The sequence below is a fragment of the Ziziphus jujuba genome, chromosome 9 (assembly GCF_031755915.1).
Source record: "Ziziphus jujuba cultivar Dongzao chromosome 9, ASM3175591v1".
In the NCBI taxonomy this organism is placed as follows: domain Eukaryota; kingdom Viridiplantae; phylum Streptophyta; class Magnoliopsida; order Rosales; family Rhamnaceae; genus Ziziphus; species Ziziphus jujuba.
In genome coordinates, this window is record NC_083387.1 from 9070620 (window position 1) to 9097487 (window position 26868).

At 28.4% G+C, this 26868-nt stretch overlaps 1 protein-coding gene and 1 pseudogene across 2 annotated transcripts; both read right to left on the reverse strand.

The window, feature by feature from the left end:
* Nucleotides 1-15103: 15103 nt before the first annotated feature.
* On the reverse strand, nucleotides 15104-16955 carry LOC125424166 (probable jasmonic acid carboxyl methyltransferase 2; annotated as a pseudogene).
* Nucleotides 16956-21400: 4445 nt separating this feature from the next.
* On the reverse strand, nucleotides 21401-24282 carry LOC107405868 (S-adenosyl-L-methionine:benzoic acid/salicylic acid carboxyl methyltransferase 1). 2 transcript variants are annotated; one of them, XM_016012962.4, is made up of 4 exons: nucleotides 24090-24282; nucleotides 22937-23140; nucleotides 22391-22654; nucleotides 21401-21983 (listed from the first exon to the last, which is right to left on the reverse strand). In XM_016012962.4, the coding sequence occupies exons 1-4, from the start codon at nucleotides 24162-24164 to the stop codon at nucleotides 21624-21626; spliced, it is 903 nt and encodes a 300-aa protein (XP_015868448.3). In that variant the 5' UTR covers nucleotides 24165-24282; the 3' UTR covers nucleotides 21401-21623. The 2 variants fall into 2 exon arrangements, with proteins under 2 accessions (XP_015868448.3, XP_015868447.3); XM_016012961.4 differs by having other exon boundaries at nucleotides 22937-23338; nucleotides 24090-24281.
* Nucleotides 24283-26868: the final 2586 nt, after the last annotated feature.

A 26868-nucleotide genomic window follows, 5' to 3' on the forward strand; every position in this document is an offset into this window, starting at 1 on the left:
GTATATAATTACATATACAAAGTTGGACTCACTTTGAGATGCTCTAACATCAAATATTTTTTTATTATTTTTTAAATAATTATAAAAATTAAAATTAAAAATCAAATAATAATATAATATATATTTAATGACATATTAAAGTCAAACTGTAAATATATTTTTTTAATTTTGGTTCTTTTAAGCCATTTAATGGTTAATAAAAGAATTTCTAAGGATTTTTTATAAGTAGTCTTATGCTTAATAAAATAAGATTTAATTGGTTTATTATCAGGCTAAACTATTATGAGTCTAATTATATATAAACTGATATAAGCTATAATATATATATATATATATATAAAAGTTTACATCAAATCAGCTATTGATCATTTCAATGATCGATATTTAAAAATATATTATTGTTTATTAGACCCCTAAAAGGTTCATTTTCCTTATAAAACTAAATCAATACGAGACCTTTAATTGAGTTTTAAATACTAGCAATTGAAGTAATCCAAATGCTTATAAAAAAGGCTTATGGTGAAACTATAATGACTATGCATATATTGTTAGAGTTTAAAAAAAAAAAAAATTAATAGTTTATCTTCTATCAGTTTGAACTTTTAAATTTTTGAAAGAAGTAATAATTCGATTTTGTATCAGAGCTTGGTATTCAAGAAGTCATTGATTTAAAATTTAAACACTCTATTAAATAACAAAAACAAAAATACATATAAGGATCCAAAAAAATCTCAAAGAGATAAGCATACATATTGAGGTTAGAGGCCAACCTACATATAAAGGTAAGTGTTAAAGAAAAAGAATAAGAGATGAGCCTACATGTCAGGGGGAGGCGAACCTATATATAAACAGGAGTCTTAGGGGGGTGTATTCAATTTAGAATTTAAATGATTTTAGAGGTATTTGATTTAGATTTTAAAAGAGTCCATACAAGTATAATGATATTCAATTCAGATCTTGATGAATTTTATAAAAGTTCATTAAAATTTAGATATATTCAATTACAACTTTGTAGAATTTTTTTTAAAATATGGTGGTATTCAAAAAGTCATTGATTTTAAAAGACTTTAAAAAATGAGGGATTTTAATGTATTTGAAAGGTTTTTAACAGTGAAATTGTGAAGAAAATTATCAATATGAAATCTAGCCTTAAATCCAAAGATTTCGTTGGATTCTTATAAAATTTTTATGGACTCTGTAAAATTCCATAACAATCCATCAAATCCTTTAAAATCTATTTTTCATTTTAAATCCATCAAACTCTAAATTGAATACATCCCACAGAGAAAGAGAATAACAAAACAATAGTTAATCTCCTATCATCTTAAGCTATTAGTTTAATTTTTTTTCTTTTTTATGTGTCAATGTATTGTCAATTAAATTAGTCATACATCTTAAACATAGATAAGTAAATTTTTTAGTGGACAAGTAAATAAAGAAAACAAATTATTGTGTCATTTTATAAACAAATTTGATTAGCATTTTAATAACTCTAATATAATTAATAAAGTATAAGTAAATATATAAATATATATATCTATATATATATTCAATTTCAAGTAAAGTTTATTTATTTTATTAAACTAAAGTTCATCTTTAATGACCATTAAATTAAAATAAGGGCTAATATTTAAAATTTAAAAATTGATTAAGTATGAATTTAGTGACATATTAAAATCTTATTTAGAGAAAATGATTACGAAAATTCAATGATTGATAAATTTATTTATTTAATTTTAAATTTTAATTTTTAATATGATTTAAAAACTAAAAAAAGAAAACCTATATTAATCTCATATTAAAGACCTTATTTTAGCATGACTCTATATATATATATATATATATATATATAAACACACCAACTAATTAAAGTGAAAAGAATATCCTCAAAAATAGGCAGGCATTTTGACATTGATTAATGTTATTATTCAACGTTAAATAGACAAGCATTTTGATATTGGTCGATATTATTATCCAACATTCACACATATTGTCCTCGAATCAAATCTCATAAAATTCATATGATAGAAATAAACATTAACAATTCGTCTATACCATTTTAGAGACATAACAATGAAATGCAAAACTAGCTAACTAATATATATTAAATTGCATTATTTTTAAATTTGATCCAATTATCCCTTTTTAATAGTTGAGTTGGTGATGACCATCGAAAATAATTTTAAATTTTGAATTCAAAGAATTATCCTACCCCAATTAAATTTAATTATAGTTAAATCAACAAGATTAAACTTCAAATAATCACATCAAGTAAATTGAGCTAAGTTATTAATCCATTTACACATGATTTCGAAATCGGGAAAGTGGTAGTTGAAAGAACTATAATTCTAAATGATTAAAAAAAAAAAAAATTTCCTTGCTTCTTTGAAAGTGTTTTGAGTGAAGTCAGCATAGGTGCAATGGTCATATAGGCTTGAAAGAACCCATTCGTGTCCTATTCAGTCAATTCCTTGTGTAAAAGTCTAGCTGATTGGCCCTGCTAGTGTGCTAATCCCCGTAGCCTCTTTTGTCCATTCCTAGAGAGTCTTTGTGTAGCCTGCTTCTTTCATCTATTTTGCCAAAGGTGGTAACGTTCTAACTTTTCGGCGCTGCTTTGACCGCTTTAAGCTTTTGGACCACTTTGAAGATGGGTTTGCTCTCAACTCGGATATTCCCATGCTTGCTTGACAGTTGAAAGAAAGGAGGGATGATTAGACTGCGCATTAATAAACCATTAAGAAATAATTAGGGACAATTAAATACGCCTGCTGGTTGTAAATGGAAACACCAATAAAGCAATGGAAGCCTCCTTTATCCATTTACGATTTACCATTTTACATTTGTCACAGAATTTACATACCTTGTGGAGAAGTTGCAGTACCATTGGCATGTACTAACAGTACTTTTTTTGTTTTTTAATTGATGTACAAAAGTAAGTGTATCTCCTAGTTTATCTTAGAATATATACAGATTAAAAGTGGGATTCACATTATCCTATTAAAAGTTTAATGCTTACTTTTAAGGTTCACATTTCAATTTTAAATTTTAGTATTAAAAACTATTACTTTAAAAGATCCTATATATTTATGTTTGGATTGGAATGATGAAAAGAGAAGAAATGATTTGATGAAGAAAAGAAAAAAAAAAAAGAAAAAAAAAAGAAGGAAATGATAGTATATAATAATAATTGTTACTTGAATAATTAGTAAATGGAAACGGAGGGAAATAAAACAAAAATGAATTGGTTACAAAATTACTCTCAACGCACATGTTTAACAAACTAAATATAGAATAGTAATATGGGTAATGTTGGAATATAAAAAAAAATATTAAAGTATTTTTCTTTCTTTTATTTTTCTCTTAATTTTGGATGGATGGTAAACTTGTTAAAATAAAAAAACCAATTTTCTCTATTTCCTTCATGTTCCTTTTCTTTTCATCCTATTTTAACGGTCAAAACAAGAGATTTAAATATTTTCTTTTCTTTTCCCTTCTATTCTTTCTATTCACAACATATAACCAATAATAATAATAATAATAATAAATAACAATAGAATAATCAAAGTGGATCTCATTTTTTTAATATTTTAAAATTACCCGTATTATTATTGTATGAAAATACTTTTAACGTTTCATATTATTTCCTTTTCTTTTTATTTACTAATCATCTAAATAATAATTATTAATGGATACTTTCTTTCTCTTTTCTCCATTCAATCCAAACATTGTGTAAATTAGGGATTCCTCAATAAGAATTACTCTCCGTATATACAAGTAGTCTCTTATCAGGACGTTTTGATCAAAAAATTTATTATTAACCTTTAGATTACTTCAAGAGTTAAAATTTAAACATATTTTGATGGGCTATATGAGTTTGCTAGTATACTTTTCAAAACCCTGAGAGAGCAGAACATTGTTTGGATATTATTTAAATCCTAACTATATCTTTATATTTTAACCCTTGAAATATTCTAAAGGTTAATAAGTAAAATTCTTATGGAAAAACCATCAAGGCGTTTTGATAGGAGATTATATATATATATATATATATGTATATATATATATATGTATATATATATATATATACATATTGAGTCAATTTCAAGTAAAATTCATTTTACTTTATTAAACTAAGGTTTACTATTAATAATCATTCGATCACATTAAATATTGAGATTTAAAATGTAAAAAAGTGGTTAAATATAGCTTTAATGACATACTAAAATCATATTTAAGAAAAGTGAATCCTGTCTTAAGTAAGGTTCATCTTATTTTATTAAATTAAGGTTTATCATTGATAACCATTAGATCATATTGATTTAAAATTTAAAATGTGATCAAATATGAATTTAGTGATATAATAAATCCTACTTAGAAAAAATGAACTATATCGAAATTCGGTGATTAGTAATTGTAATTTAAGTCTAAGTCTTTGATACGATTTAAAAGTTGAAAAAAAAAGACTTCATGTTAGTTTTCATATTAAAGCTTTATTTAAGCTTGACTATATATATAGTTATAATCTATCAAAAATATGTTTTTAATATAAGGTGAGAAAATTTTGACATATATTTTATGTGTGTGTGTGTGTATATGTGTGTATATACAACTAGTGAAGAAAAAAAAAATATACATATATATATACACATAGAACAATTTGTCAAAAAGAGTTTTGCTATTTATCATCACCGGTAATTATTACTATCTTATGTAACAAATTTTAATTGAGATATTTGATTCTATTATTTTTTAAATACTAAAATCCTAAAAGCAAGTCATTTAATGATGTTATTTAAATTGTCGTATGATATATAGGTTCTACTGGAAATCATTCATTAGTGGTAATAAATAATATTTTTTTCTATTAAAAATATATTTTCAATATAAAATAACATTTAGAAGTATTAAGTGCCAAGGTATCACTTCTTAAATTTAGAACCAAAAACCTAATTAGGTAATTTATAACCGTTAACATTTATCACTTCAATAAATTTCCAATACAAGGTAAGAACTATGTTTTTAAAAAATAAAAATAGGTATGAGTATTAATCAAAGTTTACAACATTTTGCTATATAACCTAGGTCACGAGCTTGAAGTACCTAATAAGTTTCTTTCTTTAGAGGAATAAAAACTACTAATAATTTTTTTCATGAAGAAGTTTGAATCTTTCCCATGTTATACACTTTCATTAAAATAAGTTTTAACTAATAACCCTTCCATGTGAAAGACATAATTGATTGAGGTAACTAAGATAAAGATTAACCTTAATCAATCTAAAAAACAAAAGAGCAAGATTAATGTACTGCGACTGTAATATTGAATGTTCGTCAGACAGAGGATATATATGCCCAATAAACCAACCAAACAAATCGAGACTCGGTTTTTCCTCTAAGGTATATCGGAAAACTTGGAAATGAATAACTTATTCATCCGTTTTTAATTATTAAAGGGGTAAAATATACAAGAAATTAATGGTAACCACTTTGTACTATATATATATATATAGCTTAGACCGTGCATTATGAGCGGAATGAATGAATGATGCAACATTATTTGGTCAGCATATGGTACGTCACCTCCATTGCGTTGTTATTTTGGTTGCATTATATATTTTAATGTCTCCAAAAAAGGGTGAGTTGCTTTCAATTATTGGAGTCATAAAGTACAAACTTAGAATTGTGAATATGAATTGAGTTGATTTGTTATTTTAGTTTTATTTTAATAGCAATATGTGGCACAATGATCAAGGGCCAACTCTTTCATAGTTTAAAATATCAATTTTTTTTTGTGAATTTTTTATTTTTTAAATATATAAAAAAATTTAGCTGTTAAAATGGATATAATTTCTATAATATCTATCAAAATTTTTATTTTTTTTAATAATTGTCATAGAAATTTTTATTATAATATTTGTATTAAATCTTTCACAATTTGATTAAAAAATTTAAAATTTTCATAAAAATTTTAGAAATATCTATGAATTTTTTATAAAATTTTTTTATCAAAAAATTTTATAAATATTATTGATGTTTAGTAAAAATTTTTGCAAAATTAACGTTACTAATAGGTTTTTTTTATCTTTTAATTACCTTCCAATTATTAAGAATATAAAAAAAATTCATATTTAATAAATAATGCTTAAAATTGTACTAGACAAGTCTACCTATTATATTCTTAGAAAAAATTAATATCACAAATTAAAAATTTACCTACCAATTATTTTTTTTTACAATAATAAATTTAATATTTATATAAATATTATTAAGTAGATAAAATTAGAACCTACATAAAAATTGAAAGATATATAGGGAACATATTTTCTACAAACTTAACTATCAAATAATCATATCAATGGCATATTAATAGTTACAAGCAAATTATTAAATAAATACATCTTTTAATAATTACTTTTTACATTTCATATATTAATATGAGAATGAAGCAGATATAAATAATATTTATGAAATATAATATAATTGTAATAATTATTTTATATATCTTAATTAATAAATAATTTTATTAAATATGTATCGTTTGCATATTTTTTTATTAATTATAATATATTTATAACCATTAACGTTTACTATAAATCAATTGATTAATATAATATCCATGAAATATTTTTATATTTTTATAGTTAATTTGATAATTAGTTAATTCAATAAACTAATATTAAAGTTTCAATAAAAAAATTCATTTTTAAAATAAATTATTTCCATCAATTTCTATCATTTTTTATGAGTTTTTATCAATAGTAGATAATTTTCAATATTTTCGTGGATATTTCTATATATTGAATCTAGAATATTTTTATTAAATTTATTTTAATTGCAGTAGATGACATATATATATATATATATATATATATATATATCGATATAGATATAGATATTGATGAATAATAGGTGATATCAGTTATATTGTTCTACAGTCCACATTCCCCATCCTTTCACCCAAAGCATTCTGTTTGCCTTTAAGTACCATAATGGAGGGCTAAACTTCCTAGAGTTTTAATTAATATACCATTTGCTTTCAAATTTTTAAAAAATATATATTGTTTTACTGCGCATATATGGTCTAGGATGGATATTGTTGAATTTTGTATAAAGTGATCTGGATATAGAAATTAACTCAAATTGTGCGGATGTATATAATGATTTTTCAATCAACACCCCTTCTATCAACTTTTAAATTTGTTAATGTTTAGATTTAACAATATAGTAGTAGTGTAATAAAATATGTCTGATTTTGAAGTCATCATATTGATAGATGTAAACCTAGTTAAATATATATATATATATATGTATATATATATATAGTCTCTTATTAAGATGTAATAATGAAAAATCTATCAGAACTTGTTTATTAGTATTTGAATTATTTCAAAGATTGATATTTATAAATAAATTTGAAATTTTATATAAGTTTAATGAAATATTAAAACTATAAAAGGATAAAGTGAATATTATCACAACTTATATAAATTCTAAATTTATCTTTAAATTTAAATTTTTAAAAAAATTTAAAAGTTAATAAATGAAATTTTAATGAAGAATATATTAGAACGTACTAATCAAAAATTGACTATATATAATTATATATACATGTTTATTTGTTTTAACAAAATTTCGTAAACTAGGATTTTTCTATCGACTCCTCTTGTTTAAAAACAAATTAGTAAATTAGTAACTATGATGTCATTTTCTGTTTTTTATTATTATCTTTTAAAAAACTTATTTAAAAACCAATAATGGAGCCGGCCGATCGCTAGCCGTTTTCAGGCCCAATGACAGTGTCTTATTTATTCTTTATACAGAGCACTCATTTACTGGCCCCATAAAACCACTTATGTTCACAGGCACAACCACTAACTTTATACCAAAAAATAAAAATAAAAATAAAAAAACTAATAAAAAAAACACTGCTAGCTATTAAAAATAAAATAATAATAAATTATAATCACAACCACTAACTTTATACAAAAAAGAAAAAAAAAAAAAAGGAACTGCTAACTAATTTTAAAATAAAATAATAATAAATAAATAAAAGATCCCTTCTTTTTGCATGCAATCATCATCAGTCACGTTTGCATCCATACATCATTTCCAAAGCTGGCTAGCACTACTTTTATCGATTATGAACAAAAACGAATCAGTCACTTTTGAGCAAATTTCTCATTTCTGTTTGATAATTTTAAAGATTAATTTGATTTTGGTATCATTAATTTTTAAAGTTTTACACTGCAAATTATTAATTTTTTAATTCAACAATTTAGTATTTAATTTTTAAATTTGTTGTACAAATCTTGTTTAATTTTAGACTACCGATTTTTTAGTTATTTCACATTATTGATATCAATTTGTAAATTAAAAAATACTAACATGCAAAATATAAAAATTAATTTTTAAAATTTCACACTTTATTAGCGTTTATTTTTAAAAAGAGATTGGTACAGGTTACATAACTGCTACTAAACTGTATCAATATTTAAATTAGAAAATACTAAGAATATTGATTTTTAAAATTAGTTTTAAAATTTTTAACTTTATTAACTTCTATTTTAAAATTTAATACAGTTTAATATCAATTATGTAAAATCATTATGAAACTTTGTTAGCCAAAAGTTAAAAAAATTTAAATTGTAATAAATTGAAAAATCAAGGATATAAATTATTAAATTGAAAAATTAAAAATTTAAACTATAAAATCTTAAAAGTTAATGGTATTAAAATATAATTATTCATAATTCTAGAATAAAACCACAAAATATAGGACTACCCAAAATCTGCAATGATATATAAATTTACCATAATTTACATGCTAACCTTTTTTCTTTTTAAGTAGATAGAAGTTATAGTTAAACTTGGGTTTCCGTATTAAATCATATATGTCTATTTGGAAAGATACTCAACCACATTTGCTGGCTCCTAATAGTGTGAAAGCCAAAAACAAATTAAAACTAAAACGTTATTTTCCCACTATCAATGCCCAAATGTTTTTGTAATCCAGTCGTATACTTTCATTAATCGCTTTTTGAAACATTAACATCTAAAATCCAATTTGCCACCATAATCCGCACCATGACAACAGAAATATTAGTTCTGCGAGACAACTAGGAGGCAAAGCCATTGTTTCAATAATAATACCCTTATCTAATATATATATATATATATATATGTAAGTATATAATATAAAGTGTATAATTAAGATTTTATTTTATTTTTATTTAAATGGATGTGTATAATCCACTCCAAAAAGGTTCTTTGGGAAAAGGTTGAACTACCTTATGCGTGGCCCAGTCGTATGTTAGGCAAGGCCAATAAGGTAATTATCACCGGCCCAAAGAATGGCCCAGTCCTAAAGTTAGTCTATTAAATTCTAACTTTGATCCAATTGTGCGAAGTTATTAAGCAAATTAAAAAAAAAAAAAAACAGTCTCAAACAATTATATATGATTAGAAGTAAACTATAATAGAGAATTAAATTAAAATTATTTAATTTCCAAAATCATGTTTTCTGTTTCTCATAATTAAAATTATTGCAATATTGTTGCTTTACTCATTGTATTTCAAAGACAATATAATGGCATTGAAATTTAATACGTTGCTAAATACAACACATGCATACATGAGTACGTATGCGTACAAAATGTATAAATGTTATACATATTTCATTATATATATGTAATATGCATATATCATGCACACACATGTATATACACATCTAAAGATTTTTGGTTAATGAGATAACAAGGTTAACGTACTCACAGGTCTCCCACACCATGTAATGGAGGACATTCTTTTCAAACCTAGAAAACAACTCATCTATGGCAGCTTTTCCAAAATAGGCACCGCAAAAAGGCTCTTCGACCGTCCTGATATGAGTGGTGATTGATAGAGATTAGTAGTTCCCGTGAGTCTATCTTCAAGATTCCTTTATCTATTATAAATAGTTTTTATCATTACCCATTTTTAGTCATCTACACCAACTATACCTGTATATAAATATTAGTTTCTTATTCAATAAAAAAATAACTTTACTTTATCAGTCAACAACAACCTTTTTCATGGTATTAGAGCATTAAAAGCTCTAACAGAGTTTTTTTCCGATCTAATCTGTGTCGAGTTTTTCATTATTTTTTTTCTTCCTTTTTTTTTTTTTTTCTTTGCTATGGCTAACTACACACCCATCTCTTCTACTTCTTACTCTTCTCTGATTGATACTCCTACCTATGACTTTGCTAATCTGGTCTTCATTAACGTTGCTACACAAGCACCAATTCGACTCACCCCAGTTAACTTCTTCACTTGGAAAGCACAATGGGATGCTCTCCTTTATGGTTACACATTTACCGGTTATGTTGATGGCTCTCTACCTTGTCCTTCCCAATCCTCCAACCAGCCATATTTATTTTGGACTCAGCAAGATCAGCTTCTTTTTGGATCTCTCCTTGCCTCTGTCTTCTGACCTTGCATCAATGTTGGCTTTAGCTAAAACATCACGTGAGTTATGGAGCAAGCTATGTCTCACTTATGCCAAGCCATCTCAATCATGCATCATTAGACTTCGGAGCTTGTTCGACCACAAGGATCACGTAGTATCACAACTTATATGTTTGAAATCAAAGCAGCAGCAGACGAATTAGCCTTACTTAATGAACCACTCAAAGATGAAGAGATAACAATTTATGTACTTAATGGCTTAAATCATGATCTAAAAGAAATCTCTGCTGCCTTGAGATCAAGGGATACAGAAATCTCATTTGAAGATCTCCATGAACGTTTGCTAGAATATGAAGCCTACATTCAAAAGTCAAATATTTCCACTTCTGAAGACTCTCCCATGATTGCTCATATTGCTAATAAAAATAATGGACCTAACACCTTCCCTCGCAATCTTCAAAAGAAGTTTGGTACCAGATCTCATTCCACTCGTACTTTTTCCTTTTCTTCTACCTTTGGAGGCTATCGAGGGCGCTGTTAGTTGTGTGGTCAATAGGGTCATTCCGCCAAATTTTGTCCACAATTGAAACAGCAGTGGACTTATAGTCCCCAGCCTGGTCTTCTACCCACCCCTCGAATTCACAAAATGCCGCAAGCCTATTACTCTAGTCAGCAGGATCACTCAATTCCTATCCAGAACCCACCTCAAACATCTTGGCTTCTTGACTCAGGTGCCTCTCACCATGTCACTAATGATCTCCACAATCTGAATGCCCATTCTGACTATGATGGAACAGATGCAATTATGGTTGGCAATGGTAATGTTTTAAATATTACTCATATTGGTACAACTAATATTCCTGCTCATAATACATTTTTTCTACTGTTAAATGTTCTTTGTGTGCCAAAAATGACTCGAAATTTAGTGTCTATTTCTAAATTTTGCCATAATAACAATGCCACAATTGAATTCTCACCCACTGGTTTTATTGTGAAGGATATACCAACGGGAATGAATCTGCTTCAAGGACCAAATAAAGGAGGTATCTATGAGTGGCCTTCTCCTCCCCATTCTATTGTTCCTCCATTGTTTATCTCTTTTTCTAGTGTCAAGACTTCCTACAAGGATTGGCATCTTCGTTTGGGCCATCCCTCTAATAAAATTTTAAATCATTTAATTTCTTCATTTTCTTTACCTGTTTCATCCTCAAAAATTTTTATTTGTAATCCATGCAAATGTAATAAAGCTCATAAGCTTCCTTTTCATATTTCTTCTATGACCAGTTCTAAACCTTTACAATTATTATACTCTGATGTATGGGGTCCTGCACCTATAACCGCAATTGATGGATTTAAATATTATGTCATTTTTGTTGACCATTTCACTAAGTATATATAGTTTTATCCATTAAAACAAAAGTTTGAGGTTTATTCTGTTTTTGTAAAATTCAAAACTAATGTGGAAAATTTTTTTGACACGAATATTATATCTTTTTACTTAGATGATGGTGGTGAATTCATTAAATTAAAATCTTTTTTTGAACAAACTGGTATAACTCATTTTTTATCCCCACCCCATATACCAGAGCATAATGATTATGCAGAAAGATGTCATAGACATGTTCGGGAAACTGGTTTAGCAATATTATCTCATGCTGGATTACCATTAAAATTTTGATCGTATAGTTTTCAAACTGCAGTCTATTTAATTAATAGGTTATCTACTCCTACTCTTCATCTAAAATCCCCATTTGAAATTCTTTTTCAAAAGCCACCCAATTATCATCATCTAAAGGTTTTAGGTTGTCTCTGTTATCCTTGGATCAAACCATATAACAGACACAAATTAGAAGCCACATCCACGCCCTATGTGTTCTTAGGATATCAACCTAATCAAAGTGCCTATAAATGCTATGATTTATCTCTAAATAAATATTATATTTGTAGGCATGTTACCTTTGTAGATCCATATTCCCATATAACTCTCAGTCGGTCTATCCCCATAATTCCAAAAATATTAATACTTGGGATTTATCTATTCCTTCTATGTGTGACTCGCACACAACAGTTACCTTTATCTCTCCTATATCTTCTCACAGTCGACTCCCATGTGAACCTTCCCTTTCTAAGTCAACCTCTCTTTCTCCATCTATTCCCACTAGGAATTCTTCTCCCCACCTAACCCCACGTGATGACTCCTTTTCTAAATTAACTTCTCTTTCTCCACCTAATCCCACTAAAACTTCTTCTTCTCATCTATCCCCACGTGATGCTTCCTTTTCTACATCAAATTCTCTTTCTTCACCTAATCCCACTAGTTCTTATCAAAAGCTATCCCCACGTGATATTCCTTCTTCTAAGTCACCTTCTCCATCTCCACCTACTCTGTCATAGCATGCCACTCAATCAGTGCCTCCGTTGTTTGGTCCACAGGAAGCAGTAGGTCTTTCTCATGGTATATCTCCTCACATGTCATCACATCTTCCTCTGAACCCACCGAGCTCACTAAGAAAAAAATTCACTGATCGCACACATGCCATGCGAACCAGGTCTCTTAATAATATTTTTAAGCCCAAGCTCTTCTCTGATTTCTATATGGCAACCTCTCACTCACAGCTTTCAGAGATTGAGCCCCAAACTGTCTCCAAGGCCTTCAAAGATGAAAACTGGCGTGTTGCAATGTCTGATGAGTTTAATGCATTAGTTCAAAATGGTACATGGGAATTGGTTCCTCCTAATTCCAAATATAATCTGGTGGGTAGTAAATGGGTGTTCAGAATTAAAAGAAATTCAGATGGTACCATAAACAGGTATAAGGCTCGCTTTGTTACAAAGGGGTTTCATCAGCAACCAGGCGTTGATTACTCAGAAACATTTAGTCCAGTCATAAAGCCAGCAACCATCCGAATTGTTTTGTCAATTACTTTAACTAAAAACTGGCCATTGAGGCAACTTGACATTAACAATGCTTTTCTCCATGGTCATCTAACTGAAGAGGTATATATGAAGCAACCTCAAGGGTTCATTGCTTCCACTCGGCCGAACCATGTCTGCAAGCTCAAGAAAGCAATATACCGGTTAAAGCAAGCCCCTCGAGCATGGTAGACAGAATTGAAGAACTTCCTTCTCTCATATGGGTTTGTCAATTCTATATCTGATGCTTCTCTATTTACTTTTCACCATTCAGATATCATTCTTTATCTGCTGGTATATGTGGATGATATTCTTTTGATTGGAAATAATTCTTCTGTGCTCTCTACCTTTGTTAAAGCTCTTTCGAATGCCTTCTCTCTTAAAGATCTTGGTGGTTTCAATTTTTTTCTTGGAGTTGAGTAACTTCACGTACAGATGGCCTACTTTTGACACAAAGAAAATACATTCATGATCTCTTGGCTAAGACACATATGCTAGATGGAAAAGAAATTTCCACGCCAATGTCAACCTCTGCTACTCTAACTCTCATGGATGGAACTAATCTGACCGATGCCACTTAGTATTGCCAGGTTGTTGGAAGTGTTCAATACCTATCTCTGACTAGTCTTGATATTTCGTTTGCTGTCAATAAATTGTTTCAATTTATGCATAAGCCTATTGAAACTCACTGGGCTGCTATCAAAAGACTTCTTCGGTATCTTAAAGGTATAAGTTTCTTTGGTTTATTTCTTATACGTAACTCTTCCACCTCTCTTCATGCCTTTTGCGATACTGATTGGGCCGGTAATAAGGATGACAGTACTTCAACCTCTGCATATGTCATGTATCTTGGTTCCAACCCAATTTCTTGGATGTCCAAGAAGCAACATATGGTCTCTCATTCCTCTACTGAAGCTGAGTACCGCTCGGTTGCTACTGCTACATCTGAATTATGCTGGCTTCGATCTTTGTTATCTGAGTTAAAATTAGCTATACCTCAAGTTCCAGTCATCTATTGTGATAATGTGAGTGCTATGTACATTTGTGCCAACCCTGTTCTTCACTCTAAGATGAAACATATTAAGGTTGACTTCCACTTTGTCCGTGAAAAGGTGTCTCAAGGTGATCTACGTGTGTGTCACATTTCCAGCAAAGAGCAAATTGCTGATGCTCTCACCAAGCCACTGTCCAAACAAAGGTTACAGTTTCTTCGACCCAACCTAAGTGTTCGTTCCACACTTAGCTTGAGGGGGCATGATAGAGATTAGTAGTTCACGTGAGTCTATCTTCAAGATTCCCTTATCTGTTGTAAATAGTTTTTATCATTACTCATTTGTAATCATCTACACCAACTGTACCTGTAACTGTATATAAATATTAGTTTCTTATTCAATAAAAAAATAACTTTCCTTTATCAGTCAACAACAACCTTTTTCAGCGATTATGGCTGCCCTCTATTGCTCATCAAGATTACTGTTAGCTTCCTTTAAATAAGCATCCCAATCCATTTTGAAAACTTCAAGCTTCAATTCTAATGATTTGATCCTAATACTACATATTTTATTAACCCTAATAGTATTATTAGTTGAATAGTCATTTTTTTTTTCCAAAAGCAAGTTTTGTTTATATATTTTGACACTCCTTGAATGAAGATTTAAATTGATGGCCTTTTTAGACTTAATCGATTGGGTTTTTATATTTTTTTTAGGAGATGTAATTTTGAAGGTTCTGACACTAAAATAAATTACTATTCTCCCTAAAAGTGTAAGCTTAAAAAATTATGTATTTTTATATTATCTTAATAATTATCATCTCTAAAATAAATTAAAGCATGTTAATAGTTGGGAATTTAGAAAAAAAAAAAAATATATATATATATATATATATATGAAATTAATTACCTCAGAGACCATGTCATCGAGGTTCAACCCAACACATTCCCAAATGCTGAGGGGATCGTCACTTTTGATGCTGCCCATGGTTGTGAGGATCATGCCACCACCAGGAACCAACTCTTGTGCACGAAACTTGATTTGAAATTCTCTAAATACGCTTTGCGTTGCGCACTGCAGGAGGGCTTGTTTTTGTTCCCTTTGTTCATCACCCCTTGTCCACTTTCACTCACCAAGCCTTTTGGGACGTGTTATATAGGGTACAAAGCAGACACAATGACATGAAATCATTATAAATTGAAAGACAATCTTTACAAAATCAAATTTATTTATAAAATTTTGTTCAGTGAATTGGGCCGGTCCATCCATAATACCATAGTCATGTAAACCTATGATAGCATTTTTATTTGTTGATGGGTTTTATTTGATAATCATGATCAATATTATCAATAATTAAATACAAAAAGCAAACTACCTTGGAAAGCCACATGAGAAAATAAGAAGAGTGAACAAAGTGGAGGGAGTTGGTGGGGAAGAGCCTTCCATAAAAAGATCCAGGCATTCCTGAAATGAAACATTTCCCAAAATCTTGATCTGTCCTCCCTTTTCTTCCTCAAGTTTCTTATATGACTTGAACAAGTTGAAATCGTTCTCGGGAAGATCGTTTAAGAACACTTGAAACGAGGGAGGTTGTCGGTTCAATCTTTGGTTTGTATTTTGGATGCTTTCTATGATGTCGGATACAACTAAAAGTGTATTGGATACAAAAGAGCATCCTATGTCAGCTATTTTCAAATATTTCAGCAAAAGGGTGCAATACAGCTCCTGTACCGTTTCTTGTACCATTGGTTTTGCCATTGATATTACTGTTCTCTGAAATCATCATACATAATAATTGATAATACATACTACATAATGTTAGCGTTATTAAGAAAATGAAAACGTTGAAAATTTGCTTCCCCTCTAGGCTTTCCATTTTTCTTTATTTTTATTATATAGATCAACTTCTCAAAATCAAAATAAGGGTTACCTAAACTTTTATATTTTTAATTTTCAAAGTTTTATAATTTAAGTTCTTAACTTCTCAACTCTCAATTTTTCAATTTGTTATAATTTGGATTTTATTTAACTTTTAACTATAAGATTTAGTTTTCATATCAATGATTGGTATTAAATTGTATCATTTTCAAACTAAAAGATATGAAAGTGTAAAATATTAAATTCTATTTATTAATTTCATCCTTTGGTAAAAAATTTTAAAAATAGCCCATGCAAGCCATCTTACTGTTATTTCACTATATCAAGTTTCAAATTAGAAATTATTAAAAATACAGAATTTTAATGCCAATTTTAATATTTTACATTTTAATTTTTTTAATCTGAAATTTGATAGAATTTAATATTGATTGCATTAGACGGTCCATGTCAATCAAAAAGACTCAAATTGCAATAAAATTAAATTCAAAAGTTTAAATTGGCAATTGTAAAGCTAAAGATTTAAAATGCAAAATTTTGAAAGTCAATAATATAAAAATACAATTAACACTTAAAATAAAACCAGGCTAAAAAATATGAGCAACATAACATAATAAAAGAAATTAAAAACTAAGGCAAAGATAAGAGAAATCGAGCTTGATGAAGAGAGTTGTTTGAATAGCTTATCTTTCCCTCTTCGCCATTCATGTGAAGGACTTGATCTGCGTCCATTAATTAATTTCTGCTATCAAACCTCCAATTTCTTCCGCTTGACCAAATTATTATGTACAAATAGACACTGTCACACACACACACACATATATATATATATATAGCTTATTAGAGTCTGTTAAGATAAGTGGTTTATCATTATGTTGTAAAACCGTGTGACTGTAATTGTATATAGATATACCTCTTCAACATAATGGAAATTATTGATTCATTGCACCACATACTGTTCTCAGTATTTTACAGAACCTATATATGTGGAAAAATTTGGGCCAAACATTTGAGAAATGAAGCACATTGTTTAATAGTTGTAATTGGCCAATAAGAGTAATAAAGTAAGTATTAATGTCTTCATGGAGGTGTGGTTTGAGGAAAAGAGAAAATTGAGTTAAGTAAATAAGAAATATTTGAGGAAGTACAGGGGAAGACTCTGCTGTATTTGTTTGGCCCTTCATAGGGGCAAATATACAAGCAGAGTGAAAGGATAGATGATACATATTTGCATGTGTTACGCGTACATTAGGTACTATCAAGTAATCTGAAACATCATCTTCTTATGAGTGTTTGTACGTATTTATGCTATAAATAGTAGTAATAATAATAATAATAATAATAATAATAATAATAATAATGAAAGAAAGAAAGAAAGAAAGAAAGAAAAATGTCCTAAAAGTAAGAACCTTATATAGGCTTCCTTTTCAGGTGTTATGATTTTTTTTTTTTCCTATTATGATTTATTGATATATAGAAGATGCCCATTGAAATGAATTGTGATTTATCCTTTAAACCAATAATGCTCAAATGAAAATCTTTTGCTTCTATTTTTGTTTGACTGGTGATAAAATTCAATTTCATTTTTTAAAAAAAGTAACTATTTTTTTTAAAACTTATTTATTTTAATTTGTATGTTAATATTTAAATGAGCTAATATCATATTTATAGACAAATACAATAGTGAAGAAGGTTACATAATTAAGATGGAATACACAATCCTTTAAGTTATCTCTGCAGTTTGTTTCTGATAGACCAATGTAATTAGATATTAGTTATATTATATATCTTAAGTTGTTATATGTATTATCTTACGTGTATATATCAGGTTCTTAGGAGTCATACCTACCTGATTTAACAATAAGGTCTTGTAACTTGTATTTAAGTTCTGGTTTTTCTCATGAATAATATTAAGAGGTTTTACCAATCATCTATAACTCTTTTACGGTATCAGAGCCCTAAGTACTCAAATGAGTCTTTCTTTTTTCTTCTTAATGGCTTCCTCCCCTGCTCAGTCTTCTTCCTCCATCCTCACTGTCACCAATGAAGCAATTTTCGCAAGCCGAGCTCTGGTTGTCATCAATGTGGCAACACAAGCTACTCTTAAATTATAAGACAATGTATCTTCCATGGAAGAAATAGTTTGATGCGCTATTTATTGGCTATAAATTATATCGATTTATTGATGGAACTCTTTCATGCCTATCACCAATGTTATTTGACAAAGATAAATCCCCAAACCTGGATTACACATTCTTGCTTCGTCAGGATTCACTTCTCCCTAGTGCAATCCTTTTCTCTCTATCAAAGGATGTGTACTGAGTTGCATCCTCTATCGACACATCACGTGAGGCTTGGGGAAAATTAGCCCTCACGTTTGCCAAACCATCCAAACCCATGTTGATGCACTTATGAGAACATCTTATTCGTTCTCAAGGTTCTCGAGCCATCCTTAATTATCTGAATGATGTTAAGAAAGCAGCCAATGAATTTGCACTCATTGATCATCCTTTGAGTGAAAAAAAATAAAAATAAAAAATAAAAAATAAAAAAAATAAAAAAATAATTAATATTAAAACTATCAGATGATCTTGAACCTGTTGCATATATATATAAAGCTTAATTAAGATTATATTAAAATTTAATCTAAAATATAAATGTGATTTAATATACATAGTCAAGTTTACGTCAGGTTAATATGATGGTTTTAGTATAAAATATTCTTTTATTAACCCTTAAATAGCTTTAAAAATAAAAATTTAAAAACTAATTAATGGTTATTCTTTTATTAACTCTTAAATCGCTTAAAAAATAAAAATTTAAAAATCAATTAATCGTTGATAACCGTTTATTTTATATACATTGTATCTTTTTCTTTATGTTTATTTTGATTTTTTATAACATTAAATTTTAATCGATTATTGAGTATTAGTTTTTGTTTTGGTATTAGGTAAAAGAAAAAAAGTAGAGATTATAATGTCTTGAAAATATTTATCATATTTTTTGTTCTAGTAAATCTATTTTTGAATTGTGGGATGTTTTGGAGCAAAAATATAGGATTGAGGAACTTCATTTTAAAAGATATTCTATTGAAAAATGGCTTTACTTTCATATGGTTAATAATAAATTTGTTTTGATTAAATTCATGATTTTGAAAATATTATTTTTTATATGAAAATGAAAGGTATTATTTTGGATAATACTTTACTAAGTCCATTAATTAAAGGGGCATACTCCACGAAAAATGAAAAGAATAAAAGGGAGAAGCAGAGAGGCTTTTGGGGAGGACCGACGACAGCAACACAGAGAAAGGTTTTTGGAAGAAAATCAGCACATAGAGGTTAATTTGGAAGCAGAGAGCCACAGGGTAGCAGTTATCCATAGAAAAGAGGAAGGAAAAAGACTTGATTGCACATTTCTCTACATGGCCAATCTTTGGTGTTGATTGCCTTCTCCTCTTTTGTATCTTTCTAATTTTCTTGTAGTAAGTTTAAGGATGAAACCCTATTTAATTTGGAATTTTCATTCTATTGATTTATATCCCCCCATGAGTTCTTCAATGTTTGTGGTTCTCTTTTAAATATAGTTAATCATAAATTACTTTCATCAACTTTATCAAGTATTTTTTATAGTTAGAATTATTTAATGTCAATTGATATTCCTTTGCTTTAATATTTTCTTTTTGTTGATTTTGATATATTGAATGCATAGGTATACTACTTGAATTGGAAAAAGAAGAATCTATTTATGATTTATTTAACCTGGACTGAATATATCGATGAGATCATATAGATTGATTTTGAGTTGTTGCGTTAATTGTGGGAATTAATTGATAGTTTGGGAATTCTTAAATTGAATAGTGATGGATCATGAATTTCTCTATACCAAATTTTGTTTTAATTTAAACTGAAATTAAATTAATTGAATTAGATTAGATTCTTTGACAGTCTCCGTGGATTCAACCTTGTTACTTATTAGTCTATAAGCCAATAGACTCATGTGTAAGCAACTGTTAAAATTTGCGCAACAAATTTTCGGAGTTGTTGCCAAGGACTGCGTTTGAAAATTTAATTTAGTTTTGTTAATCTTATTCTTGCATTTTGCTCTCGTATAGATTCTAAAAGAAAAAAAAAATATTTTAAGCTCATTCAACATGAGCTATTTCTTAGTATTAGTCTTTATTTATAAAATGGATCATAAAATGTGATTTTCTAATATGCTGGAGTTGTTGCATGGATCATAAATGGACGTATTCTTCTCCCCTTTTTTCAATGAGAATAGCTCCTCTTTAAAAACAGCCACACTATCTACCTTTGATCTTCCTATGGTATATTACCTATCAGGTGCTACACCTAAAAAGGTTTTTTGGTCTTTAGACTTAAACAATCTCTTTTAGTAAAACCTCATTTGAATTTAACGGACCATTTTAGTTTAAAACATTGTTTTACGCCAAATTAGTCAAAGGACAAAATGAGAAGCATTAAATTGGGAGACGAGAGCCTTGATCATTTCTCTGAAGAGATTCCTCCCCAACTCTCATTTTGCATCAAAACAATCTTCCTTTTGATTGTGTTATATTAAGATAGCCTAATAAAGGAATGAACTCGTTTTTCTAGGAAAGAAAAGGTTGTTGCATAAATAAAGTTTGCAGCGTGTTTCTTGACTCACATTTAGGCTTTACTAAAGCTAGGCATTATTAGACTTAGGTATGATTCCATCAAGGCATGGTAACATATATAATCCACTCCAAGTGACTACAGAACTCAGTTTTAGAAAAGGTTTAACTGCCTTATGAATGGCCCAATCATAAGTTGGGTACGCCTAGGGCTGTCGTAAATTAGGCGGGGCCTATGACACAGTCCATTATCATTGACCCTAAGATTGGCCTAGTCCATCCTCTTACATAATTTTAGTAGGTTAAATTCTAACTTTGATCTAATTGTGCAAGGTTATCAAGTAAATTATAAAAAATTAAAAAAAGAGAAAGAAAGTCGCAAACAATTATATGATTTTTTTATTATTATTATTATTGAAGAAAACAGTTATATGGTTAGAAGTAAACTATAATATGAAATAGGATTAAAATTATTTAATTTTCAAAATCACCTATCACATAAAAAATTTTGATTCGAGACACTGAAATAAAAAGAAAGATTATTGTAATGATAAAAAAAAAATTATTGCAATATTACTGCTTTATTCATCATATTCCAAACCATATAATGACACTGAAAATTAATACGCTACCAAATACAACATATGCACACATGAATATATATGCGTACAAATGTATAAATGTTATACATGTTTTATCTCATATATATATATATATGTGTGTGTGTGTGTGTGTGTGTGTGTGTGATATGTATATATCACCCACGCTCATCTATATATACACATTTAAAGCTTTTTGGTTAATGAGATAACAAGATTAACGTACTCACATGTCTCCCACACCATGTGATGGAGGACATTGTCTTTAAACCTAGAAAACAACTCATCCATGGCAGCTTCTCCGAAATGGGCAGCAAGAAAAGGCTCTCCAACCGCCCTAATGTGACTGGTGATTATGGCTGCCCTTTGTTGCTCATCAAGCTTACTGTTAGCTTTCTTTAAGTAAGTGTCCCAATCCATTTTGAAGACTTCAAGGTTCTTCAATTCAAATGATCCTTCCTCTTCAATCAATTTCTGTACTTCCTCTTTGCTTGCTGCATAATATGGCAAATTCAAGACGTCCAATTTCTCCTCTTCAATCAACCCCTGTTATTTAAATTAATTAATTAAATTAATTCTCATACTCTATATTTTATTGACCCTTAGTTATTAATATTATTAATTGAATTATCACTTTTAAAAAAAAAAAAAGTGTTTATATATTATTTTAATGCTTCCCTTTCACTTGTAGATCCAAATTGGTCGTCTTTTAGCCTCATTTATTTAGGTCTTTACTCTTTACATTTTGTTTCCTTTTTGGAGATGTAATTTTGTAAACTCTAATATCAAAATCAATCGACGTAATTCATAAAAGTGTAAGCTTAAAAATTATGTGTTTTTATATCATCTTAATTATTATCATCACTAAAATAAACTAAAACATGTGATTGGGTTGAGAATTTAAAAAAAAAATAAAAATATATATATATATATATATATATGAAATTAATTACCTCAGAAACCATGTCATTGAGGTTCAACCCAACACATTCCCAAATGCTGAGGGGATCGTCACTCTTGATGCTGCCCATGGTTGTGAGGACCATGCTACCACCAGGGACCAACTCTTGTGCACGAAACTTGAGAAACTTTGTAAAACCGCTTTGAAATTCTTCTAAATACGCTTTGTGCACTGCAGGAGGGCTTGTTTTTGCCACGCAGACGTTCCCTTTGTTCACCACCCCTTGTCCACTTGCACTAACCAAACTTTTTGGGACCTGTTATATAGGGTAGAAAGTAGACACAATGACATGAAAAGTCATATATGTATGACATCTCAATTAATGATTTAAAATTAAAATTTAATAGATAAATGTGATAGATATTTTGTATTTGTATTGGCATAATATCTCTTGTTATAAATTGAAAAATAGTTCTTACAAAATGAAATTTATAATACATGGCCATGCAAGCCCACTATAGCATTTCTATTTGTTGATGGGTTTAATTTGAGAATCATGATCAATCTGAACAATAATTAATTACAAAACACAGCGTACCTTGGAGAGCCACATGAGAGAATAAGAAGAGTGAACAAAGTGGAGGGAGTTGGAGGGGAAGAGCCTCCCATAGAAAGATCCAGGCACTGTTGAAATGAAACATTTTCCGAAACCTTGATCTTGTCCTCCCTTTTCTTCCTCAAGTTTCTTATATGACTTGAACAACGTGTTGAAATCGTTCCCGGGAAGATCGTTTAAGAACACCTGAAACGAGGGTGGTCGCCGATTCAATCTTTGGCTTGTATTTTGGATGCTTTCTATGATGTCGGATACAACTAAAAGTGTATTGGATGCAAAAGAGCATCCTAAGTCTGCTATTTTCAAACATTCTGGCAAAAGGGTGCAATAGAGCTCCTCTACTGTTTCTTGTACTGTTGGTTTTACCATTGATATTATTGTTTTCTGAAATCACCAAACATAATAATTAATAATGCGTCATACATAATATAATGTTGGCGTTATTAAGAAAATAAAAACGTTGAAAATTTGATTCCCCTTTGAGGCTTTTCCATTTTTCTTTCTCTTTATTACATAGATCAACTTTTAAAAATTAAAATAAAGATTAATTCAATTTTAGTATTATTAAATTTTAGTGTTTTAAGTGTTTTACAATTTAAATCCTTAACTTTTCAAAATTCAGCAATTTAAATTTTTTAATTTTTAATTTATAATAATTTGGATTTTATTTGACTTTTGATTATAAAGTTTAATTTTTACTTTATATGGTATTAAACTATATAATTTTCAAACTAGAAAATATTAAAATGCAAAATATTAAATCTATTTATAAAATTTTACATTTTGGTGTCCATTATTTTTTTTAAAAAAAAAATCAATGCAAGCCACCTTATTGTGATTAAATTGTGTGAAATTTCAAATTAAAAATCCTAAAAATGCAAGTTTTTAAAATTTTACATTTTAGTAACTTCTAATTTGAAATTTGATACAATTAATATTAATCATATGTCCCATTAATAAAAATGCTCAAATTGCAATAAATTGAAAAATTAAAAAATTTAAATTACAAAACTTAAATTGCGAGTATTAATATACAATTAACCCTTAAAATAAATACAGATGAGGCTTAAAAATATGAGTAACATAACATAATAAAAGAAATTAAAAACCAAGGCAATGATAAGAGAAATCAAACTTGATGAAGAGAGTTGTTTGAATAGCTTATCATTCCCTCTCCGCCATTCATATGAAGGACTTGATCTGCATCCATCAATTAATTTCTGCTCTCAAAACTCTAATTTCTTCCGCTTCACCAAGTTATTATGTCTATATAGACACCGTCACATATTTATATATAGGTGATCAGAATCTGTTAAGATAAGTGATTTATCATTATCGTGTAAAACCGTATAGGTGTACTTTTATATAGATATACCCCTTCAACATAATGGAAATTATTGATTCATTGCACCATGTACCATGTCTCATTATTTTACAGATCTATATGTGTGAAAAATTCAGGCCAAACATTTGAGAAATTAAGCACATTGTTCAAAAGTTGTAATTGGGTTGGAAGAAAGCTATAAAAGGAATATAAGTATTGCGGATATGGTTGAGCAAAAGGGAAAACTGACTTAAGTAAATAAGAAATATTTGAGTAAGTACAGGGGAAGCCTGTGTTGCATTTGCCTGGTATTTCATAGGAAAAAAATACAAGCAGACTGAAAAGAAAGATGATCCATATTTCGCATGTGTTTAGGTTTATATTATGCACTATCAAGTAATCTGAAACATAATCTTCTTATGAATGTTTTGTACATATTTATGCTAATAATAATAATAAATAAATAAATATGTTTAATGGGTCTAACCTGAAATACTCGAATTTGCCCTGAAAGTTAGGACCTTATATATATATGCTTCCTTTTTAGCTATTATGATTTTTTTTTCTATTATGATTTATTGATATATAAAAGATGCCTTTTAATAATCCAATAATGCTCAGATGAAAATCTTTTGTTTCATAATTTCAGCCACTTTTGAGAAAATATAATTACTTTTTCATATTCATTTATTTTAATAATTTACTAATATTTAAAATGAAATGAAATCATATTTATGCGAAAAGATTGACATAATTAAGATTGAATACATAATCCTCTAAGTTATCTATGCAGTTTGTTTCATCCATATAGAGAATGTGCCACATATTCATCCGCAAGTAACAGTGGGTCTCCATGTTAACAAAGTTTATTCATTGAAACCTGATTGGGAGACTTGACAGCACAATTTCTCTCTCTTAATTTGTTGATGCTAAATATATTTTCAAATTATCATTGATGCATTTATATATAAATATATATATATATATATATTGGTCGATCAACAAGATGATTTGGTCTGTTTATTGTGTTCATAAATAAAATATATAATTTTTAGCCAAAAATAAAAAAACAAAATAGATAATTTATTGCTTTATGTCATTTCAACTGCAATGTTTGAGAAGGATGTGGAACCAACGAGAGAACATGGCTACCCATCTAATACAAAGAAATTAGGTGTCCTCACGTTAGCTCTTTTTTTTTTTTCTTTTTTTTTTTTTAATTTTGATTTTTGGTTTTTCTATTTAATTGTGTATGAATTACCTTAAAAAAAAAAAAAAAAAAAAAAAAAAAAAAAAAAAAAAAAACTGAGCTTGTTGTGTATTAATATTTTATAAGAAACTGAGATGTCATAGGAATGAAAGGAATGATCTTCAATGCTAACCGCTCAAACTTCGATATCACTCGGCATATTGTTGATGGTTTTCTTGACCTTGCCAGACAAGCCGAAGGCTTTTGCAAACAAAGAAGAGAAATGGAGAGTAAGGGGAAGCAAAAGGGGCCAATTAAAATGTAAGTGAAAAAATACAAAAAAATACAAAAAACAAAAAGCCATGAGTTATGAATACATGATGTTTGTACATTAAGTCCTGAAAATTTTTTCATATTTTATTGAGCTTCAAATAAATAAATTCTCAAATATATATATATATATATATATATGAAGACTTAAATTTGATATGATTCTAATTTTGAAGGTTAGATGACCTTAACCACTGGTTTGTCTCTTGCATAATTACTGTGATTGATTTCATATTTGTTCGTACTTCCAAATTTTCAAATAATTCTCTACGAAAGACAATAATTTTTTTTTTTTTTTCCTTTTGTTCTTTGGCCTTATAACAAAGATATATATGAAATAATTTTCTTATGCCAGTTATTTTTTATCATCGATGATGATATCATCACTTTATAAGACAATTGTAAATTGTAATTATTTTTAAATCTTGACTTTTAAAAATTAATTTAATCTCTATGGAAAAAATCAAATCATTGAATATTTCTGTCGATTAATATTAATTACAATGAACCTAATTACCCGTCTCAATTAAAGTTGCCCATGCTTAGGCTCGATTTGAGCTACCTAGTAAATCTGTAGTGTTTGGCTGGAAGAGAGGCCTTCTGCGGCTCAATTCTCTTTTTCTTAATGATGTATCCTTTTCTTCTTTATATAATTGATGTTTCCCTCATAAAAAAATAATAATCAAAATAAAAAATAAAATAAAATTACCTGTGTCAATTACTATTAGGGAGAAATGTTTTTTTTTTTTTAATTATTATTATTATTCTGTGGAAGCTTATTGAAATTTTTGCTTATGAAATAAGAGTAAAAAGTCGATGAATACTGAATAGTTTTGTATTATCTTCTGGGTGTATTTAAAAGTTATAAAACTCTAATGAATGAATAGATAACATATTTTGGTTTGTAGAGTTAGGCTATTAATTAGATTTGAGCTATCAATTAGGTACCCTATATATCAGCTCAACCAATGAACTTAATTGGTTTAAATGCTCTTGTTAACCTCACGCATAAATCACCACAAGTTTTTGTCTCTCTCAGACCTTAGCAATAATAATATTGATTATGCATAT

Excerpts from the sequence above, each read along its gene's own strand:
- LOC107405868 (XM_016012961.4), bottom strand. The coding sequence starts at position 24,164 with ATGGATGCAGATCAAGTCCTTCATATGAATGGCGGAGAGGGAATGATA. Across the intron at positions 22,655-22,936 it reads CTCTCATGTGGCTCTCCAAG|GTCCCAAAAAGTTTGGTTAG; the intron begins GTACGCTGTGTT and ends CCTATATAACAG. Across the intron at positions 21,984-22,390 it reads TCAATGACATGGTTTCTGAG|GGGTTGATTGAAGAGGAGAA; the intron begins GTAATTAATTTC and ends TTTAAATAACAG.